Source organism: Hyaena hyaena, unplaced genomic scaffold (genome assembly GCF_003009895.1).
Source record: "Hyaena hyaena isolate Hyena2069 unplaced genomic scaffold, ASM300989v1 scaffold_82, whole genome shotgun sequence".
NCBI lineage: Eukaryota > Metazoa > Chordata > Mammalia > Carnivora > Hyaenidae > Hyaena > Hyaena hyaena.
In genome coordinates, this window is record NW_024080713.1 from 1287480 (window position 1) to 1309721 (window position 22242).

The window sequence follows — 22242 nt, forward strand, 5'->3', positions numbered from 1 at the left end:
AGGGAACGAAGGGAGAGACAGAGAAATGGCTGAAGAGGAAAGGAAGATTGACAAGAGAATGAATGGAACAGAGAAACACAGAGGGTTGAGATTCAAGTGGTATTTTAGGATTTCGGTTTCTAGGATTCAGGTGGTTCCTTGTAAGTTCTGATATGTCCTCCAACCCAGATTCTGGAGCTTGTTCTCAAACGGCTGACCGCTCCGGGCACACTTGTCCAGCACAGGTTTTTCAGCAAGTCACTCCAAGCACATGTGCTAGTATCACTGTTAGAACCTTCTTTTTTTTTTTTAATGTTTTATTTATTTCTAGGAGAGAGAGAGAGAGACAGCGTGAGCAGAGGAGGGTCAGAGAGAGAGGGAGTCACAGACTGAAACAGGCTCCAGGCTCTGAGCTGGCAGTCAGCACAGAGCCCGACGCGGGGCTCGAACCCATGAACCACGAGATCATGACCTAAGCGAAAGTCGGACGCTTAACCCACTAAGCCACCTAGGCGCCCCAACTGTTAGAACCTTCTAAATGGAACCTGCCTGTTGTCCCCTGCTGCCTCCCAGCCAGGTCTTTCAACGTGGTCCTGGTGGCTCCCACTATGCCTTTAGCATTGAGCATGGCTTGCCCTTTATGCTAATTATCTTTACAGTACCAAAGGTAGGACTCTGAGATGCTTGCTCCCTAGGTCAGCTTCCAGCAAATGCTGGGCTCAGTTCCACCACAGAAATCAAATAATGGCACCTTTTCCCGACTGTAGAACAAAAAAATTGAGACTTTAAATAACATCTTCTCAAATAAACATTTCTGAAAAGCGGGGAGCCTTCTATGACAAAGCAAATAAACAAATAGAACAAATAAATAACTGAAAAAGATCCAATCTTCCCATGCTTGGTGTTGCTAGTATTTTCGGTGCTTGGATAGCAAGGGATTGGCTATAGATTGTTTTATTTACCTTGGGATCCAAATTAAATGGGTTTCCCTTCGCTTCAATCACATTTCCCCTTCCATATAGGGATTTTTTTCCTCTTTCTTTCCATTCAATCTTTGTAATCAAAAAGAATGAGTGGAGGGTGCTCAGTCAGTTAAGCGCCTGACGAGATCTCGATTTTGGCTCAGGTCATGATCTCACGGTTCATCGTTATCGAGTCCTGCGTCAGGCTCTGTGATGACAGCCTGCTTGGTATACTTTCTCTTTCTCTGCCCCTTCCCCCCTCAAAATAATACACTTTAAAAAAAAAAGAGTGGAGAAGGGTTTCTAAAGGAGGGACTGATAGGACAATTCTACCAAAAACCATTTATATTTTTAACTTTTGTGGTTCAGCCATGCTCTGTTCCCACCCCTGGGACCAAGAAAAGTATATTTTTCAGTTTCCAGCCTCTCCTTCTCTAAGCCCCTAGACAGATGTGCCAACCAGCCATGGGCTTGTCAATCACCACCACCCTGTCTTTCCTGGGCATTGTACTGACAAATCCCTGGTCATCAAGTCCTGGAATGAAAAGGCGAGAAGGGATAAATATATCCTCTGTCCCCCATCAAATAACTTCGTGTCTTCAGCTGATTACCTTTTTTGGAGATACCTAGAAATAAATAAAGCAAATTCAGGCAACAGAGCAAAATTAATATTTCTCTTTATTGGATAGTCTAGAATTAAGCTTGAAGAAGAAATACAACTCAACTACTGAAATATAAATAGTTGAGCTTACTTTATTCAATAAAAGGTATCCAATATATCAGTCAATCACACATTCAGCTAAGTATCAGGTATGGAACAATGGACAAGACAGGGTGATTTGGCTCTCAAGGAGCTTACATTCTAATACAGAAAGTAAACAGCTACAAGTTGGACAGATGCTAAAAATGAACAGAGAAAGGCACAAAGACTTTTAAAACCTGGGGGTTTGGAGCAATAGCAGTGCTAGGAATTTACCCAAGGGATACAGGAGTGCTGATGCATAGGGGCACATGTACCCCAATGTTCACAGCAGCACTGTCCACAAGAGCTAAAACATGGAAAGAGCCTAAGTGTCCATCAACGGACGAATGGATCAAGATGTGGTTTATCTATACCATGGAATACTACATGGCAATGAGAAAGAATGGAATCTGGCCATGTGTAGCAACATGGATGGACCTTGAGGGTGTTATGCTGAGCAAAATAAGTCAGGCAGAGAAGGACAGCTACCATATGTTTGCATGTACAGGAGGATTAGGAGGAACTTAACAGAGGACCAAGGGCGAGAAGAAGGGGGGAAATGGTGGGGGAAAGGGAGAGGCAAACCATGAGACTCTTGAATGCTGACAAAAACTAAGGACTGATGGGTGTTGGGGGGAGGGGGGGAAGGGCATGGAAGAGGGCACTCGTGGGGATGAGCACTGGGTGTTATGTGGAAACTAATTTGACAATAAACTATTTGTTAAAAACAAAAAAACAAAAAAAAAAAACCTGGGGGTTTGGGAAGCAAGCATCGCATCTAATTTTATTAGACTCCTCACGGAGGGAATAGTAAACTAATCTGAGGATGCTAGATATTAACTAAGTCAGTGGTCCTCATGGTGGGGTTTTGGAAATTGATAGGTTGTTGGTTTCATAATTATTGGGAACTATTCCTGGCATTGGGTGGATGCAGCCAGGCAGAACGCGTATCTGCAGTAGATGGGTTAGTCCCACACAAAGAAGAATTATTCGGTATCCTATACGACTTTTTAATGCCCTGGCTGGACATTTACGTAGGACCTACAGCTCGCCTGAGAGACAATCATTCATTTTTTTTTTTTCTCCTCTCAGGCAATCTGTTATCCTTATTTCAGTTAAGGTAATTTCGCTCTGTTTCTTACCATAAACAGAAAAGCTATATGGTCTGTTACGACTTACCCTAACGCTTGCTTTCATCCTAGAGTCACATACACCTCTGAATCTTTCATTTTCCCATACTTCTTTATAGGAAGTAGCCTCTGAACGACTCTGAAACTCAAACCCATTCGTTGTAAGTAGGGGTAAGTTTCTACTGCAGGATGTCGTATAGAATAGTCATGCCTGAGCATTTCCATACTGAAACTTATTTTATTCTCATTACAAATTTCTTTCTTTCTATTTCTCCATTATAATAGAGTTGGGGCATTAAATTGGTTCTTAAAGAAATCCATGTGTGTGAGTAGACTGTATTACCGATTCCTCTCAGGCCAACAAAAGGGATGTGACAAAAGGTTACTGCTCTGAAAAGGGTGAACAGATGTGCTAGGGTTTACCGTTGCCACCATAAGACGGGGGGAGGAGAGGGTGCTACTGGCATTAAGTACATGAGGGCCACGTAGGCTGAACCTCTTGCAATATTCTGGACAGTTCCTCACAGTAAGAAACTACTCTGCACCCTAAACGAATTTTGAATGTCTCACTAGACATTCTTGTATTGACCTATCGCTCGTCTGCAAAAAAATACAATATTCCCTCATTTTCTCCATCTCGACAATCTGTAGATTGCCTTGCACACTGTTTATTTCAATTAAGGCTATTTCGATATTTCTCTTATAAGTACTACCACATGCAAACAGGTTATTCTAAGGTCCACTTCTATCCCTGCTCCTTTGTTTTCCTATATACTTCTTTGTATAAACTCAGTTTTGATTTTCTCCCTTCTTTTGAATTTACTCATTAGGTGTAAACATCTGACTAGGTCTTCTAATATAGCTGTGCCCAAGTCATGTACCTTGTATTTCCGTTTTACACTAATGTTAACTAACTTTAAATTTATTTCTGCAATTGTGTGCAGGTAGAATATATGACCATTGAACTGCATTTTAAGGATAATGAAGTAGATATCACAATGTATTTGTCATTTTTTTTTTTTTTAAAGGCAGGAGTCCTAAATGAGAACCCCTAAGCCAGGAGGAAAGGGAAACCAAAGAGCAAGGGAAGGCGGAGTGGCTTGTGTGGAAATAAATAAATATTAGAGGGTAGGGAAGGATAAATCATGTGGGGCCGTAATAAGGATTTTGAACTTTATCCCAAAGGCATGATCAGATTTGAGTTTTTAAAGATTAAGGAAAAAAATTTTTAAATGTGGCCATTCTTACTACTGAGTAAAATACAGCTCAGAAGGGGACAAAGACATATTTCAGAAGTAAAACAGGACTTGGGAACAGCCTGGGGGAAGCAGAGGAAGAAGTCAAGAATGACTTCTGAATACAGAATACTAGGGGAGAAAATGATTCGTTTGAGGGAGGCAGAGAATTCCACTTTGGACGGGTTGCATTAGAGGCGCCTGTGAAATACACAAATTGAGAGGTCTATTGGCCAATCAGAGTTGGACAAACTGCATCTCTGACAATGTGAGAGCCAAGATCAGGAAATGAAAACTCCTAAACAGGAGCTACCATTCAAGAAAAAAAAAAAAAAAAAGGGCATTAGAGTAACTACTTGTGGTGAACCTCCCAGAAAATAACCCTGCCCTAAAAAATCCCTATACATCTGTTACTGGGGGAGTCCTTTAAACCAAGGGGTTGTGGAGATGTTTGTTACTGATCTACAATCTGACTAATGGAAAATCAACTCTAATGCTAATTAAGTTTTATAACATGACTGCTGGAAGGAACATAGCAGGAAACTTTGGCGAATGGTACAGAATGTTCAAATGGAAAACCTAATTCATTATAAGGAAGGAATTCTTGGTCCAAGACCCTCAACTGCTTTAAAAACTGATTGTACTATACTTGCAAACAATCCGTTATATGTAGAAAGAAGAAGCCCCTTGCAGGTTTGAGTCCTGTTTGAAGCTTTGTTTTCTTTGTTCTGATCACCAGGAAACAAATCTCGCCTTCTTAAGGGGCCCATCCTCCAGTAGGGAGGGCCCGGCTCCCAATTCTTTGGTGAGCCTCATCTGCTACAGTGAACAACTAAAAATAGCACTCAGGTTTATCAGTCATATTTGTGTGAATCTGGTTACTGGGACTCAGATCCCCCCAAAATACAAATATTTCATGAAAGTTCAGCCTGAAAAACCGTCTCTATCATTATATATGAAGAACCCAAATGGGCAATGAACTCCAGTTGGTTGCTTCTCTCTGAGCCACACTTCGCGGCTCTTTTTATTGCATTCCAGAGAGTCAACCCGGATGGAGTCCCCTAAATAAACGCAGAGATAAAGAAATATATGCCTCAACTCAGATTTGCCATTTAAATGAACTTTTCTTCCCCCGCCCCCAGCATTTTCCTAAAAATACGCCCCCTCCCTCCAACTTTCCACAATCTTCCATCCAAAGGCAGTACTGTCTTACATCAATAGGCGTTTTTAGATTTCTCTTAAATTGCCCAAGTTAATTTTTTTGCAATTTAACTAAAACAAAACCATGTCATACAATAAACGAAGAGTAGCTGGGAGTTTTAGAAGTCGGTCGTTCCGAGTTACATCTAAGATAGTGGTTCCCAAACTTTATGGCGCATTTGAATTCTTGGGATTTATAAATACCACTGCCCAGCTGTCATACCAGAAATGGTGATTTCGTTGGAATGGGATGCAGTCTGAACACTGGAATTGCTAGAAGGCTTCCCAGATAATTCAAATGTGTTAACAAAATTGGGGAACCACTGATCTAAGGCAATTTGATAACTACGTGAGGAAATGCACAAGTTTACTATTTGGGGCAGTCTGGCTCTGTAAGAGAACAGAATGGTTATGGCCTCCTTTATGACGCTGTATTCATCATTTCTAACTAATCACGCAGGCTTTGTCTAGTTCAGTATATTCAATCACATATTCTGGGTAAATCTGATCCTTCTCGAAGATGACAAACACGGAGGGATTCAACTTTGTATCCACGTAGCTGTCATATGGGGGTGGAGGAGGGCTCGGGCTTCCCATGTCTCCTTGAGTAAAATCTCCAACCAGGACTCGAGCTACAAACATAACGATGTTTTTGGTATCACACTGGCAATTTTTATGGGAATAGATGGCATCTTTTCTGAAGTAATTTCCTAGAAATAATCAGAAAAAGAAAAAGGATAAGAATTATTATAAAAGAAGGTATGTAGTTAGTAAGATTATGTACACACTACCAGATGATGGGTGTTAACTAATAAGCATGTGTCAGCAACATGTTATAGATACTTGTAAACTTCTTTTGTATTAAAAAAAAAAAGTCTATTATGCAAGTAAATTTCAATACGGCATGTAACCCTAGTGGAATTACCAAAACTTGGCTACTGTGCTGGGGCTCCCCGTGATGGTGTGGGCCCCAAGCTAACAGGCTAGAGTAGGGTAACCCAGTGGTGATGTCAGAGCAGCCGAACCCTTGCAAATCGTGCAGGAGGAGCTGAACTGTAACTGATGAACCAAAGGTACTCCGTCAGAGGCCTTTTTAAATCGTGTACTTTTGTTTTAGAGAGAGAGCCCAGGGATGGATGGGGGGACAGAGAGAGAGAGGGAGGGAGGGAGGGAGAGGGAGAGGGAGAAAGAATTTCAAGCAGATTCCATACCCAGTGCAGAGCATGAGTGCCCCCCATGTTGCATACATTTTAAGGAACAAAGGTCATTTACTACTGCTGGGAAGGTCCCAGAAAATGTGAAAGGGAAAGGTGTAGCACAAACCCTTGTAGAGCTTTTCAAAATGGTTGATCTATTGTCCTCAACTGTGAAACAACCTCTACACCACTGAGGTTTCTATACTCAGCAGATCAACCGTCATTTTTCTGACAAATTAAAATTTCCTATTTTAGGAGTGCCTGGGTGGCTCAGTCAGATGAGTGTCCGACTCTTGCCTTTGGCTCAGGTCATGATCCCAGGGTCCTGGGATCAAGCCCTGCATCAGGCTCTGCACTGGGTGTGGAGCCTGCTTGAGATTCTCTCTCTGTTTCTCTCCCTCTGCCCCTCTCCACTGCTTGTGCTGTCTCTCTAAAAAAAAAAACAAAACAAAATTAAAATTTCCTATTTTTAGGGGTGCCTGGGTGGCACCATTGGTTAAGCTCTGACTCTTCATCTTGGCTCAGGTCATGATCTCACAGTTCATGAGTTCGAGTCCTGCACTGGGCTCTGGGTTGATGGTGCAGAGCCTGCTTGGGATTCTCTCTCCTTCTCTCTTCCTCTCCCTTGCTTGTGCTCTCTCTCTCAAAATAAATAAACTTTAAAAATAAAGAAATAAAATTTCCCATTTTTATGTTTGTCATTGCCAGATACTTTTCTCTGTCTTTTTAAAAGAAATATGTATATTTGCAAATTCTGATTTTCTGTGCAAAAGTTAAGAACTAAAATGAATACATTCTATTTATGATACCATTTATACTGCTTACATTTTGGGGCACCTGGGTGGCTCAGTCGGTTAAGCGTCCGACTTTGGCTCAGGTCATGATGTCACAGTTCATGAGTTCGAGCCCCTCATCGGGCTCTGTGCTGACAGCCAGCTCAGAGCCTGGATCCTGCTTCAGATTCTGTATCTCCCTCTCTCTCTGACCCTCCCCTGCTCACGCTGTCTCTCTCTCTCTCTCTCTCTCTCTCTCTCAGAAATAAATAAAACATTTAAAATATATATATATATATATATACTGATTACATTTTATTACCGGTTTTTTATCATTTAGATGTTTCAATTCCAGAAATATTGCTTTTCCTGAATAGGTCAGATACTAGATATTCAACACTATCACTGGCCCACCATTTCTTGTCCCTCCCTCCTTGCCAAACAGTTACCAGCTTGGAGGGGATTCTCTCATTGGTTTCTGTGTATTTGCATTCATACATAACACATTTACTCTGGTACAGTTTGATGTTCTTTTATTTGTTCATTAATGGGATTACACTGTATGAACTGCTCTGCGTTTTTTTACATTAAGTTCTAGAAGCTTTGCTGTCACTCCACCTCACCCTTCCTCATTCTTTTCATAGGCGGATGAGAATTCCATTGTATGGATGTATCATAATTTAACTACTCCTGTACTGATGAAAATATAGGTTGTTTTCACGTTTTTGTTACTACCAAGACACTTCTAAATAAATGCTTTTGAAACATCCTGGTAAATACACCTTTGGTAGCCTGTATAAGTCTTTCTGTGGAACAGATCGTACAACTATAATGGCTGAGCCAAAGGACATGAACATATTAATTATTGACAGCTATTACAAATTGCCCTCCAAAAGCAGTCTAAAAATGTTAATAGCAATGGAGAAAGAAAGTCCCACTTCTCCACAACTTTGCCAGCATTGGATATCAACTATCCTTTTAATTTTTGCCAATACAAAGCACAAAAAAAAAATCTGATTTCAATATGCATTTCCCTTAATACAAGTGACATCGAGCATCTTTTCATGTTTATTGGCATATTCCATATTCTCTGAACTGCTTTTTCATATCTTTGGTTTCCTGGTGTATTTTTGTCTTTCTCTTTTTAAAAATTTGTTTAAATTTTTTTTTAATTTCTTTGAGAGACAGAGAAACCATGTTTGAGGGGAGGTGGGGAGCGAGAATCACCCAGAGCCTGACGCAGGGCTCAATCCCACAAATCCTGAGATCAAGACCTGAGCCAAAATCAAGAGTCGGACCCTTGACTGAGCCAAATAGGGGCCCTGCCTTTCTTTTTTAACTGATGTGTAATGAAAACAAGTATATTCAAGAGACAGTATCCACCCAGATCTTTTTATGATTTCATACAGTAGGCCAGGAGATCACTGGGAAATGACCAAAGACACAAAACTCATCATCCCCCAACAATTCTACTGGGCCACCCACTCCACCTCTGTCCCTGCAACGACCCTCCTTCCCAGCTATAGTTCCAGCTCCTCAGTTTTCCCAGATCACCAAGTACGCATTCTGTACTACACTGCTACAAACAACCCAGGTATATGGAGGCTGTGCCTTCTTTATTTGTATTATTTCTCACTCGCTGGACACCCACTGCAAACTCTATGACACTACCCATCTCAGTACATCATAATCCATAATGTCTGCAAAGAACCATTCCTCATATATCAATTTCTGGAACTTGTAAACAATGTAAGCTCTTTTGTAAGGAAATCTCTCTAAAATATACACATTCCTTGGATTTAAAAAATAAAACAACTAGGGGTGCCTGGGTGGCTCAGTTAGTTAAGTGTCCAAATTCAGCTCAGGAGCCCTGCATGGGGCTCTCAACTATCTGCTATCTGTCTCCCTCTCTCTCAGCCCCTCCCTTGATCTCACTTTCCCTCCTCCACAAGTGCTCTCTTTCAAAAATAAACATTTAAAAAAAAATAGAACAACTCATTATGCCCTTTCCTTTCTTGATGCATCAGATAAATATATTAATCCCGATATACGGTGTTACAACATAGGGATGCCCTCTTGAGTTACTAAGGGGGACAGAGCCATTTACTCCTCTACCAATGGTCTACCCACAGCATGAAAAACAAATGCTAAGTTGTGTCTGTGTCTCATAGATCATTTCTCCTCTCATTCTCCACTTAAAACTTAACGTTCTTCTTGCTGCCTATCTCTGGCATCTCTTTGTTCCCACTCCATACTTGCTAGGCTAAGAAAAACAAACAAACAAACAAACAAACAAACAAACAAACCCAGTTTTGAAATAAGACTAAATGATTCTGAGAAGCTCCCAAGAACAAACATATACAATCTTCAGTGCAGGAATTTTATGACAACGACTTCAGCTGCTCATAACACAGTTATTCACTGGTTCCAATTCCAAGTCATATTTCAGAAAGCGAACAATTCCAGATAACTGAACTCTATCGATGTAAAACGTGTCAAATAAATAGTATGGAGTTACTGGTAAAAATATATTTGACTTAAAGTGAATGGAATAAAATCAATAAACAAAATTTTCATCCGTATTTGTCTTCACTGTGTATTTGTAGTGCTAGATAAAGCCATGAAATTATTTGCAACATTCCAAGATAGTTGTGCAAGTTTTAACGGCACTGAGTTACTTTTATATTTGTTAATTTTTATCTGTTTTGTAATAAAGTCTGAGTACTGATTTGATTATGCAGCTATTTTTCTTTTTTTTTTAAGTTTATTTATTTTTGAGGGAGGGAGGGAGGGAGAGAGAGCGAGAAAGAGAGAGAGAGAGAGAGAGAGAGAGAGTGCGCAATTGGAGAAGGGGCAGAGAGAGCCGGAGACAGAGACTCGAAGCTTGAACTCACGAACCACGTGATCATGACTTGAGCAGAAGTCTGACACTCAACCAACCAAGAAGCCCCGCATTGGACTCTACGCTGACAGCAAGGAGCCTGCTTAGGATTCTCTCTCCCTCCCCCACTCACTTGCGGGCATGCTCATGCTCTCTCCCAAAATAAATAAACATTTTTAAAAAATAGTATGAATCATCAGTTGTTTTTAAGAATCACATTTATAGGGGTACTTGGGTGACTCAGTCAGTTTAGCATCTGACTTTTTTTGGCTCAAGTCATGATCTCCTGGTTGGTGAGTTCAAGCCCTGCTTCAGATCCTCTACCCTCCTCCTTCTTCCTCCTCCCCCAGTTACGTTCTCTTTGTCTCTCTCTCTCAAATAAATAAACATTTAAAAAATACATAGAAATAAAATCACATTTATATGATCTGAAACACATTCACTTCAGTGATCCAACCCTTCTCACAAATACCTCTTACAAGTGATAGATTCTCTGAACCCCAACATCCTCTTCATCCCTTCTGCCTCCTAATGGAGCTAGGCCACCCTCATTTCTGGCCTGGACTCTTTTTTTTTTTTTTTTTAATTTCTGACAGAGAGAGGGAGAGACAGCACAAACAGGGGAGGGTCAGAGAGAGAGGGAGACACAGAATCTGAAACAGGTTCCAGGCTCTGAGCTGGCTGTCAGCACAGAGCCTGACGCAGGGCTTGAACCCACGAACCGTGAGATCATGACCTGAGCTGAAGTCGGACACTTAACCGACTGAGCCACCCAGGCGCCCCTGGACTCTTTTTTTCAAAAACTTTTTAATGTTTATTTATTTTTGGGAGAGGGAGAGAGGCCAGAATGCGAGTGGGGGAGGGGCAGGGAGGGAGGGAGAGACAGAATCGGAAGCTCCAGGCTCTGAGCCTAGAAACCATGAAGTGCAAGATCATGACCTGAGCCCAAGTCAGACGCTTGACCCACTGAGCCACCCAGGCGCCCCTGACCTGGACTCTTAACACAACACCTGTAGACTTGGTCCCGCATCCTTTCTCACACCGCAGCCAGTCACTACACTTCCTTTTCAAAGCAACTGGTTTGCGGTTGGCCTCCGGAGAAAAATCCCTCCCCTTGGCAGGGTGTGCAAGGTCTTTCAGGATCAGACACGGGCCTCCAGCCTCATCTTTTGTCACTCCCACCCGACCTATGGCTTTCCTGGCCTTTGTCAGTCTCTGCCCTTCATAAACACGCTTTGCCCACGTTTTTTGTTTTTTGTTTTTTTCCTTTGCTTTGTGCCAAGCCAGCTTCTGTTTATCCTGGAGGTCATATTTAGACTTTACAATATGCTGTCTTCCTGTAATCTATGTTACCTTTTTCTTTCTCACTTTCTCAGTATAATTGACATAATGGGATAATATTGTGCTTTTTTTTTTTCTTTTTACGATTCTTTATGTCTAACCATCTTTTATTTTAGCCAGACACATTCTCGGCCTCAGAGAAAAGAATCTTTGGAAGAAATCTCTAAGGAGAAAGAAAGAATCACGGTCAGCTTTTGATAACCAAAACAGGATCTGGATATGCACTGCAAAAAATAATGGACTCTGGGGGGGCGCCTGGGTGGCTCAGGCGGTTAAGCGTCAGACTTTGGCTCAAATCATGATCTCGCTGTCTGGGAGTTTGAGCTCCACGTCGGGCTCTGCTGACAGCTCAGAGCCTAGAAACTGCATTGGATTCAGTGTTTCCCTGTCTCTCTGCTCCTCCCTCCTCCTCTTAAAAAATAAACGTTAAAAATTAAAAAAAAAAAAAAAAAAAAAGGACTCTGTTAACTAAAAAGAACTCTGAATAAGACCAGGGAAAGGAACCCCCTTCTAGGCCGGGAATCAGACGGGTCAAGTTGGCTGTAACTCGGTTATTCGGGGATCCTGGGCTCCACTGGGTCTGTCAGAGATGACAGAGAGGAGCCCCATGGCAGAGGGACACATGTGTCTCACTTCCTGTGCAGAACACCAACATCCCAATTCTCTGCGGATCCCTTTCAGGTTTTCTACATAAAAACACTCATATTACCTTCAAAAATAACATATTTCAAAAAAATAATTTTTGTGGGGCGCCTGGGTGGCTTAGTCGGTTAAGCATCCGACTTTCCCTTAGGTCATGATCTCGCGGTTCGTGGGTTCGAGCCCCGCGTCGGGCTCTGTGCTGACTGCCAGCTCAGAGCCTGGAGCCTGTTTCAGAGTCTGTGTCTCCCTCTCTCTGACCCTCCCCTGCTTGTGCTTGCTCTCTCTCTCTCTCTCTCTCTTTCAAAAATAAACACAAAAAAAAAAAATAACATTTTTGTTTCTTTTTTCCCACCCATTTCGCACTGGGAGGAACCTGGGGTGCGGAATCTTGGGAGATTTTATACATGTTCTGATGCCCACAGCCCCCTGCTCCCAAATATGTCCCATGGCCTCAGGTGTCCCCCACCTGTCCTCTTGAGTCCAGTTCATAACCAGGACAGGTCCTTCTTGGCTTAGCTTTCCCCCAGACACATGCGACTTCTAATTTCACCTTGCTTCTATTTTTTTATCCAAGCCTGAGTTTTTTCATGTCCTCTGACTGTTAAGTAGAGTGGCTTTAACCTAATCGTTGTTCTTTTTTTTCTTAATTTTTTTTAATGTTTATTTATTTTTGAGAGAGACCGAGCATGAGCAGGGAAGGGAGGGAGGGACAGAGGGAGGGAGACACAGAATCTGAAGCAGGCTCCAGGCTCTGAGCTGTCAGCACGGAGCCTGACATGGGGCTCGAACTCATGAACCGTGAGATCGTGACCTGAGCAGAAGTAGGACACCAAACCAACTGAGCCACGCAGGCGCCCTTTACCTAACCACTGTTTTTATCCTCAGTCCAGACTGATCTCCTTAATATGGTCACATATGAAATCATACAGATAACAGACTAAGGGGAGTGGTTTCACACGGGCAAAAGGGGGGCTTTACTTTCCCTCAGAGAGGAGCAGTCTCCCCAGCGTCTACCACTGGGCTTGTTTTAGGGCAACTGCCTGAAGTTTTTAAGATTACGGGCCCAGTGGTTCAAACCCATCTATCTAGCCAGGACAGATACCATCACAGGAGATGGAAATGGAATGCTGACATTAAAAATCAATACAGGGGCGGGGCGCCTGGGTGGCTTAGTCGGTTAAGCGTCCGACTTGATCTCGCGGTTCGGGGGTTCGAGCCCCGTGTCGGGCTCTGTGCTGACTGCCAGCTCGGAGCCTGGAGCCTGTTTCAGTCTGTGACTCCCTCTCTCTCTGACCCTCCCCTGCTCATGCTGTCTCTCTCTCTCTCTCCTAGAAATAAATAAAAAAATTTTTAAAAAATCAATACAGGGGCGTTTGGGTGGTTCTGTCGGTTAAGCGTGAGACTCTTGGTTTTGACTCAAGTCATGACCTCGACAGTGGGTTGCAGCCCTGTGTCTGCACAGAGCCTGCTTAGGATACTGTCTCCCTCTTTCTCTGCCTTCCTCTATTCCTGCTCTCTCTCTCAAAATAATAAACTTTAAAAAAAAAAAAAAAGGAAAATAAATAAATGGATGAATGAATGAATACAAACAAGGGCACCTGGGTGGTTCAGTCAGTTAAGTGTGTACAACTCTTGATTTCAGCTCAGGTCATGATCTCAAGGTTTGTGACACTGAGCCCCACACAGGACTCTGTGCTGACAGTGCGGAGACTGCTTAAGACCCTTCTTTATTCTCTTTCTGCCCCATACCTGCTCATGCATGTATACGCGCGCTCTCTCTTTCTCTCTCTCTCTCAAAATAAATAAATCAAATTAAAAAATAAATAAATACATAGATACAAACAAAAACAGCTCTGTACTCGGTGTAATAGGAGGCAGGCCAAGAAGAAGCATCAGCACCTTCTCAAGGGAGGGTAGCATGGGAAAAACGGGCCCAGCTCCTGGACGGACACCTGGCCCGTCTGTGAGACCTGCTGACTCCATCCTGGTCTCTTCCTTCCCCACCACCCACAGGGCTTTTCCTTGGCTATCAAGAACTCTCCTCTTTTGCCAAGTTAAAAGGAAAAGTGATAGTAAGTGAGTAACACTATGAAACTATCAAGATAGATTTCACAGGGCTTCATTTTTATATTCCTATTTATTATGTAATAATATATATTATTTCATATTACATTCATATAATTCATATTATATAAAATACATAACTCATATTATATATTTCATATATTATAATATAATCATAACATATATTATATTATATTCCTATTTATAAAATAAGAAAAACAGACTACATCCCCATCTATGTCACTATCAGAGCCAATTATGGCCAAAACCTAAGAGCACACATGCTCTATTTCCATTTCCTAGGATATATATTCCTTTGAGTTTTAACACAAGAGAAACGGGGCGCCCGGGTGGCTCAGTCGGTTAAGCGTTCGACTTCAGCTCAGGTCATAATCTCATGGTTCATGAGTTTGAGCCCTGTGTCAGGCTCTGTGCTGACAGCTCAGAGCCTGGAGCCTGCTTCGGATTTTATGTCTCCCTCTCTCTCTGCCCCTTCCCTGCTCGTGCTCTGTCTCTCAAAAATAATGAATGTTAAAAAAAATTTTTTCAATAAAAAAACACAAGAGAAACATTATCTCACTCAAGATGGTCATCCCATTTCTAGGTAAGTTTTAGTGATGCAATTAAATTTCATGAACATGAAATTCTCATCAAGCTATTCCCCAGCTTAAAATCCTTCATGAACTGGCAATGAGAAAGAATGACATCTGGCCATGTGAAGCAACATGGATGGACCTTGAGGGTGTTATGCTGAGCGAAATCAGTCAGGCAGAGAAGGACAGATACCACATGTTTGCATGTATAGGAGGATTAGGAGGAAGTTAATGGAGGACCAAGGGGGAGAAAGAGGGGAAAAAATAGTTGGGGAGAGGGAGGGAGGCAAACCATGAGAGACTCTTGAATGCTGGGAACAAACTGAGGGCAGTTGGGGGTGGGGAGGGAGAGGAGGGGGGGTGATGGGCATGGAGGAGGGCACTTCTGGGGATGAGCACTGGGTGTTATATGGAAACCAACTTGACAATAAACTATTAAAAAATAAATAAATAAATAAGTAAATCCTTCATGAACTTCCCATGCCTTTAGGGTCAAGTCTCAATTCTGTCCTGTGGGGCTGTATCTTAGCCCCTCATCCCTCACTCTTCACGCTGGGTCTCTAATGCCCATGAACCCTCCTGGGCCATCCCCTTGGAACACTTCTCCAGCTGGATCACGTTTCCATAAGGACCTGTTCACTTCTTCTACAGTTGCTGCACATTTGCAATCATTTAATCTGGGTGAGGGGCCATGTCTAATTAGTTCATTCACATCTATGTCCCCAGTATCTAGCAAATAGAAGGCACTCAAAAGTATTTGTTGGCTGACTGGTGTGCCTGGATGGCTCAGTTAACTATCTGACTCTTTTTAAATTTCTTTTTAATGTTTATTTCAGAGGGAGATAGACAGAGCATAATTGGGAGAGGGGCAGAGAAACAGGGAGATACAGAATCCAAAGCAAGCTCCAGGCTCTGATGTGGGGCTCGAACCCATGAGCCATGTGATCATGACCTGAGCCAAAGTCAGATGCTTAACCAACTGAGCCACCCAGGTGCCCCTAAACATCTGACTCTTGACCTCAGCTCAAGTGATGATCTCACAGTTCGTGAGATGGAGCCCCGCATCAGGCTCTGCACTGATAGTGTAGAGCCTGCTTTGGAGTCTCTCCCTCCCTCTCTCTCTCAAAATAAATAAACTTAAAAAAATTGTTGGCTGACGGACTGGCTTCTTGCTTTTTGGAGTGTATGTGAATTTAATCTTAGTTGTAAGAGTTGAGCCCCCATTGAGACTTGATACACTATTACTTATTCCCTTAAGATAAGCGATTTGCTTGTTTTAAGAATTACATGGCTGACAGACAGAGATCCAGCTAAAAAAGAGAACTACAGGCCAATATCCTTGATGAATACGGACGCAAAAATCCTCAACAAGATACTTGCAAATAGAATCCAACAGCACATAAAAAGAATTATCCACCAAGATCAAGTGGGATTCATTCCTGGGTTACAGGGCTGGTTCAACATTCGCAAATCATTCAATGTGATACATCACATCAACAAAAGAAAAGATAAAAACCATATGATCTTGTCGATAGATGCAGAAAAAGCATTTGACAAAATACAGCATCCCTTCTTAATAAAGACTCTGGAGAAAGTTGGGATAGGAGGAACCTACTTAAACATCATAAAAGTCATCTATGATAAGCCTTCAGCTAACATCATCCTCAATGGGGAAAAACTGAGAGCTTTCCCCCTGGATCAGGAACACGACAGGGATGTCCACTCTCACCACTGCTGTTTAATATAGTGCTGGAAGTCCTAGCATCAGCCATCAGACAACAAAAGGAAATCAAAGGCATCAGAATTGGCAAAGAGGAAGTCAAACTTTCACTCTTCGCAGATGACATGATACTCTACATAGAAAACCCGACAGACTCCACCAGAAGCCTACTAGAACTGATCCAAGAATTCAGCCAAGTTGCAGGGTACAAAATCAACGTACAGAAATCGGTTGCATTTTTATACACCAATAATGAAGCAACAGAAAGAGAAATCAAGAAACTGATCCCATTCACAATTGCACAAAAAACCATAAAATACCTCGGAATAAACCTAACCAAGGATACAAGAGATCTGTATGATGAAAACTATAGAAAACTTATGAAGGAAATTGAAGAAGACACAAAGAAATGGAAAAACATTCCATGCTCATGGATAGGAAGAATAAATATAGTTAAGATGTCATTACTACCTAAAGCACTCTACACATTCAATGCAATTCCAATCAAAATTGCACCAGCATACTTCTCAAAACTAGAACAAACTATCCAAAAATTTGTATGGAACCACAAAAGACCCCGAATAGCCAAAGTAATACTGAAAAATAAAACCAAAACGGGAGGTATCACCATCCCAGACTTCAGCCTCTACTACAAAGCTGTCATCCTCAAGACAGTATGGTATTGGCACAAAAACAGACACATAGACCAATGGAACAGAATTGAGAACTCAGAAGTGGACCCAAAAGTATACAGCCAACTGATCTTTGACAAAGCAGGAAAGAATATCCAATGGAAAAAAGACAGCCTTTTTAACAGATGGTGTTGGGAGAACTGGACAGCAACATGCAGAAGAATGAAACTAGATCATTTTCTCACACCATGCACAAAAATCAACTCAAAATGGATAAAGGACCTGAACGTGAGACAGGAAACTATCAACACCCTAGAGGAGAAAGCAGGAAACAACCTCCTTGACCTCCACCGCAGCAACTTCTTACTTGACACATCCCCAAAAGCAAGGGAATCAAGAGCAAAAATAAACTGTTGGGACCTCATCAAGATTAAAAGCTTCTGCACAGCCAAGGAAACAACCCAGAAAATTAATAGGCAACCAACGGAATGGGAAAAGATAGTTGCAAATGACATATCAGATAAAGGGTTAATATCCAGAATCTATAAGGAACTCACCAAACTACACGCCCGAAAAACAAACAACCCAGTGAAGAAATGGGCAGAAGACATGAACAGACACTTCTCCAAAGAGGACATCCAGATGGCCAACAGACACATGAAACGATGCTCAGCATCCCTCCTCATCAGGGAAATACAAATCAAAACCACACTGAGATACCACCTCACGCCAGTCAGAGTGGCTAAAATGAGCAAATCAGAGAACTCTAGATGCTGGCGAGGATGTGGAGAAACGGGCACCCTCCTACACTGTTGGTGGGAATGTAAACTGGTACAGCCCCTCTGGAAAACAGTGTGGAGGTTCCTCAGGAAACTAACAATAGAACTCCCCTATGACCCAGCAATAGCACTGCTAGGAATTTACCCAAGGGATACAGAAATGCTGAGGCATAGGAGCACATGTACCCCAATGTTCATAGCAGCACTCTCCACAATAGCTAAAACATGGAAAGAGCCTAAGTGTCCATCAACAGATGAATGGATCAAGAAGATGTGGTTTATCTATACCATGGAATACTACATGGCAATGAGAAACAATGAAATCTGGCCATGTGTAGCAACATGGATGGACCTTGAGGGTGTTATGCTGAGCGAAATAAGTCAGGCAGAGAAGGACAAATATCATATGTTTGCACGTATAGGAGGATTAGGAGGAACTTGACGGAGGAACAAGGGGGAGAAGAAGGGCGGAAATGGTGGGGGAAAGGGAGAGAGGCAAACCATGAGAGACTCTTGAATGCTGATAAAAACTGAGGACTGATGGATGTGGAGGGGGGAGGGGGGGATAGGCACAGAGGGGGGCACTTGTGGGGATGAGCACTGGGTGTTACATGGAAACCAACTTGTCAATAAACTATTTGTAAAAAAAAAAAAAAAAGAATTACATGGCTGATACAACCCAACACCAGAAAATAATCTGATTAAAAAATGGGCAGATGCTGCTTTGGATTCTGTGTCTCTCTCTTTCTCTGCCCCTCCCCTGCTCATGCTCTGTCTCTCAAAAATAAATAAACATTAAAATAAATAACTATATATATATATATCATATATATATGTATAGCACCTATCATCTTCCAGACATGTTCTAAGTACTTGAGATACAAAATAAGGAAAGCTTACACTCTATAAACACACCAATATCCATCCAGTTGGTTAAGCCAAAAAGCAGGATGCATACTTGATTTTTCTTCCTCTCATACGTTTCATATACTTGTCAGCTTTAACTCCCAAAAAGTCCAACTCCAACCACATCCCACCAACTCTCTTGCCACAACCTAAATCCAAGCCATCATACTCTGCCACCTGGGTCTCTGTCCTAACGGCTCTTCCTAACTGCAGCCTTCCCCTTACTTTCCATTCACCACACTGAAGCCCTAACAACTCTTCTAAAGCATGAATCAGATCACATAGCTCCCCTGCCTAAGCTTCCACAGGTTTTGCATTACTTCTAAGAAAAAATACAAACTCTTCATCACGCCCACCAAGTTCTGTATGATCTGGCCCCTGCTTGCTCAGATGGGGAAACTTAGAGATTGAGGAAACTAAGATCACACTGCTAGCAAGTTGTAGACCCAGGTAGTCAGGCTCTAAAGCCTCCTTTATTGCTACACTATACTGTCTCTATGGATACCTTTTGCTTATTGGATGGCACCTGCCCCACAATCAAACTCCATTGTGTGTGACCACTTGTCTTGGATGACCTTCTTGAACCATGTCCTTTTAGAACACAGCCCTCATTCCCATCTCCAGTTTTAGCCAGCTCTTTTTCCCAGGCTGCATCTAGGTCTGGTACCTTTCACAGTTAACTTAGATGGACCCCAATCTTAGACTCAGAGACTCAGATACCAAACCCTGAGTGCTAATAATCATTTCTTTCTAGAAACTTCAGCTTTTAATGTCCATGATTGATTCCGTACTTTTCATTTAGATTCCAAAGAGTGAGAATCTGAGAGACCTTTTCCACCAAGTCAAAATAGAGGTTGTTGACCAGCTATAGATTGTTTCCTGGATCAGATGTCTTAAAGTCTTCTGCATCCAGCCAACAGATGGAGAAAAACAGAGTATAGTCATATCCATTTCATAGTCTTGGCCCAGAAGTAACACACATCAGTTTCAATAATATTGCATTGGCAAGAACTGGTCAAATGCATACTTAGATGTATTTATGATCTTACCACAGCAACTGTTACAAATTTGAACAACTCCCTTAATTATTTTATTTCATGACTTAATAACTTTAATCATAACTTGTTTCCATGAGGTTAATTCTTATTTAATAATCCAGATGTTGCCCTTCAGTAAACTTCTTTTATTATCAACTAGTAAATGGTAAAGGGAGTTGCCATTTCGTGGACCTTTGGTTAATGAAACAGCGGTTCAAAGACTATTTGACCTACTGATCCTGGTCAGATTTATCAATTTGATATTTGGTAAAGAACTACCAGAGACCTGTCACATGATAAATGTTTACTTTTAACTTCTTTTTATTATGTATTCCATAATACCAATAGCACTGTCTAAATACCACATTTAAAAAGCAAAAATAAATAAAAAATCAAGTCAAAAAAAAAAAAAAATGGGCAGAGGACCCGAATAGACGTGTTTCTAAAAAATGGCCAACAGACACATGAAAAGATGCTCAACATCACTAATGCAAATCAAATGCAAACGAAAATCTGATCCGATGTGCACAAATGCAAATCAAAACCACAATGAGATATCACCTCACACCTGTCAGAATGGCTGAAATTAAAATGATAGGAAACATCAAGTGCTGGCAAGGATGTGGGGAAAAAGGGACCCTTGTGCACCCTTTGCGGGAATATAAATTGGTGCGGCCACTGTGGAAAACAATATGGAAGTTCCTCACAAAGTTAAAAATAGAAATACTATATGATACCACTATTGGGTATTTACCCAGAGAAAACAAAAACACTAACTTGAAAAGATATATGCACCTCTATGTTTATTGCAGCATTATTTACAATAGCCAAGATACTGAAGCAACCTAAGTGTCCATTAACAGATGAATGGATAAGGAAAATGTGCCAAACACACACACACACACACACACACACACTGGAATATTACACAATTACACAGCCATAAAAAAGGATGAGATCATGACATTTGAGATAACATGGATGGATCTAGAAGATATTACATTAAGTGAAGTAAGTCAGACTGAGAAAGACAAAGACCATATGATTCCATGCATAAATGGAATATAAAAAAAGACACAATAAACAAACAAAAATCAGAATCAGACCTATAAATACAACATATAGTGGTTGTCAGAGGGGAGAGGGTGGGAAGGTTGAGCAAAATGGGTGAAGGGGAGAGGGATACAGGCCTCCAGTTAAGAAATCAGTAAATCACAAGAATAAAAAGCACAACTTAAGGAATATAGTCAATGATACTGTAACAGGGACGTAATGGGACAGATGACAGCTACACTGTGGCGAACACGGCATGAATCAACTCATCAAATCACCAAGCTGTACACTTGAAACTAATGTAACATTGTATTTCAACTAGACTCAAAAGAGAGAGAGAGTGAGAAGTTAAGTCCAATAAAAAGTAGCTCAGGGGCTCCTGGGTGGCTTAGCTGGTTAAGCATCCAACTCAACTTCAGCTCAGGTCATAATCTCACGGTTCATGAGATTGAGACCCACATCGGGCTCTGAGCTGACAGCACAGAGTGTGGTTGGGATTCTCTCCCTCTCTCTGGGCCTTTTCCTTGCTCTCGCTCTCAAAAATAAATCAATAAATATTTTTTAAAAAGTAGCTCATAATTTAAATAAAATTAAGAGTATAATTATATGGAAGAATTTAGGAGCAAAAAGAAGGAGCTGAAAAAGATATTACGTGGGCAGACCCATGATACTTTAGTCCCCAGGTGACCCAGCATGGCCTGAGAAAGAGAGGTCACCCCTCCCACCTTTGATTAGAACCTATCAGTGGCAAGGGGAGGCTACTTCTAGTGGCTTCAAAGGGTTGGACATTAGTCAGGAAGAGCCATAACCAGAATGGAAGTAACGGCCGACAATGTCACCAACAGGGAGAACACTTCGCAAGCATGTCTGAGATTTGGTCCCTCCACCCTGCAAAAAGTCCAAGACAGGAGCGGGACTGGGGTACAGCAATCAAGTCCCAGGTCAATATACCACTCTAATTTGGGCATTTAAGATTAACATGAGGAGCACCTGGGGGGGCTCAGTCAGTTAAGCGTCTGACTTCAGTTCATGGCACGTGAGTTTAAGCCCCATTTCGGACTCTGTGCTGACAGCTCAGAGGCTGGAGGCTGCTTCAGATTCTGTGTCTCCCTCTCTCTCTGCCCCTCTCCTGCTCACACTCTCTCTCTCCCTCTCAAAAATAAATAAACGTTAAAAAAATGTTTTTTAGGGGTGCCTGGGTGGCTTAGTCGGTTAAGCGTCCGACTTTCACTTAGGTCATGATCTCGCGGTTCGTGGGTTCGAGCCCCGCGTCGGGCTCTGTGCTGACGGCCGGCTCAGAGCCTGGAGCCTATTTCAGAGTCTGTCACTCCCTCTCTCTCTGACCCTCCCCTGTTCATGCTGTCTCTCTCTCTCTCT

At 41.9% G+C, this 22242-nt stretch overlaps 1 protein-coding gene across 1 annotated transcript in view; it reads right to left on the bottom strand.

The window, feature by feature from the left end:
• Positions 1–5824: 5824 nt before the first annotated feature.
• Positions 5825–22242, bottom strand: part of ZC3HAV1 (zinc finger CCCH-type containing, antiviral 1) — a 67473-nt gene continuing 51055 nt past the window's right edge. The window contains exon 12 of the mRNA XM_039233992.1: positions 5825–5958. Coding sequence (XP_039089923.1) covers positions 5922–5958 — 37 coding nt within the window. The 3' untranslated portion in view covers positions 5825–5921. The remainder of the gene's footprint in view (positions 5959–22242) is intronic.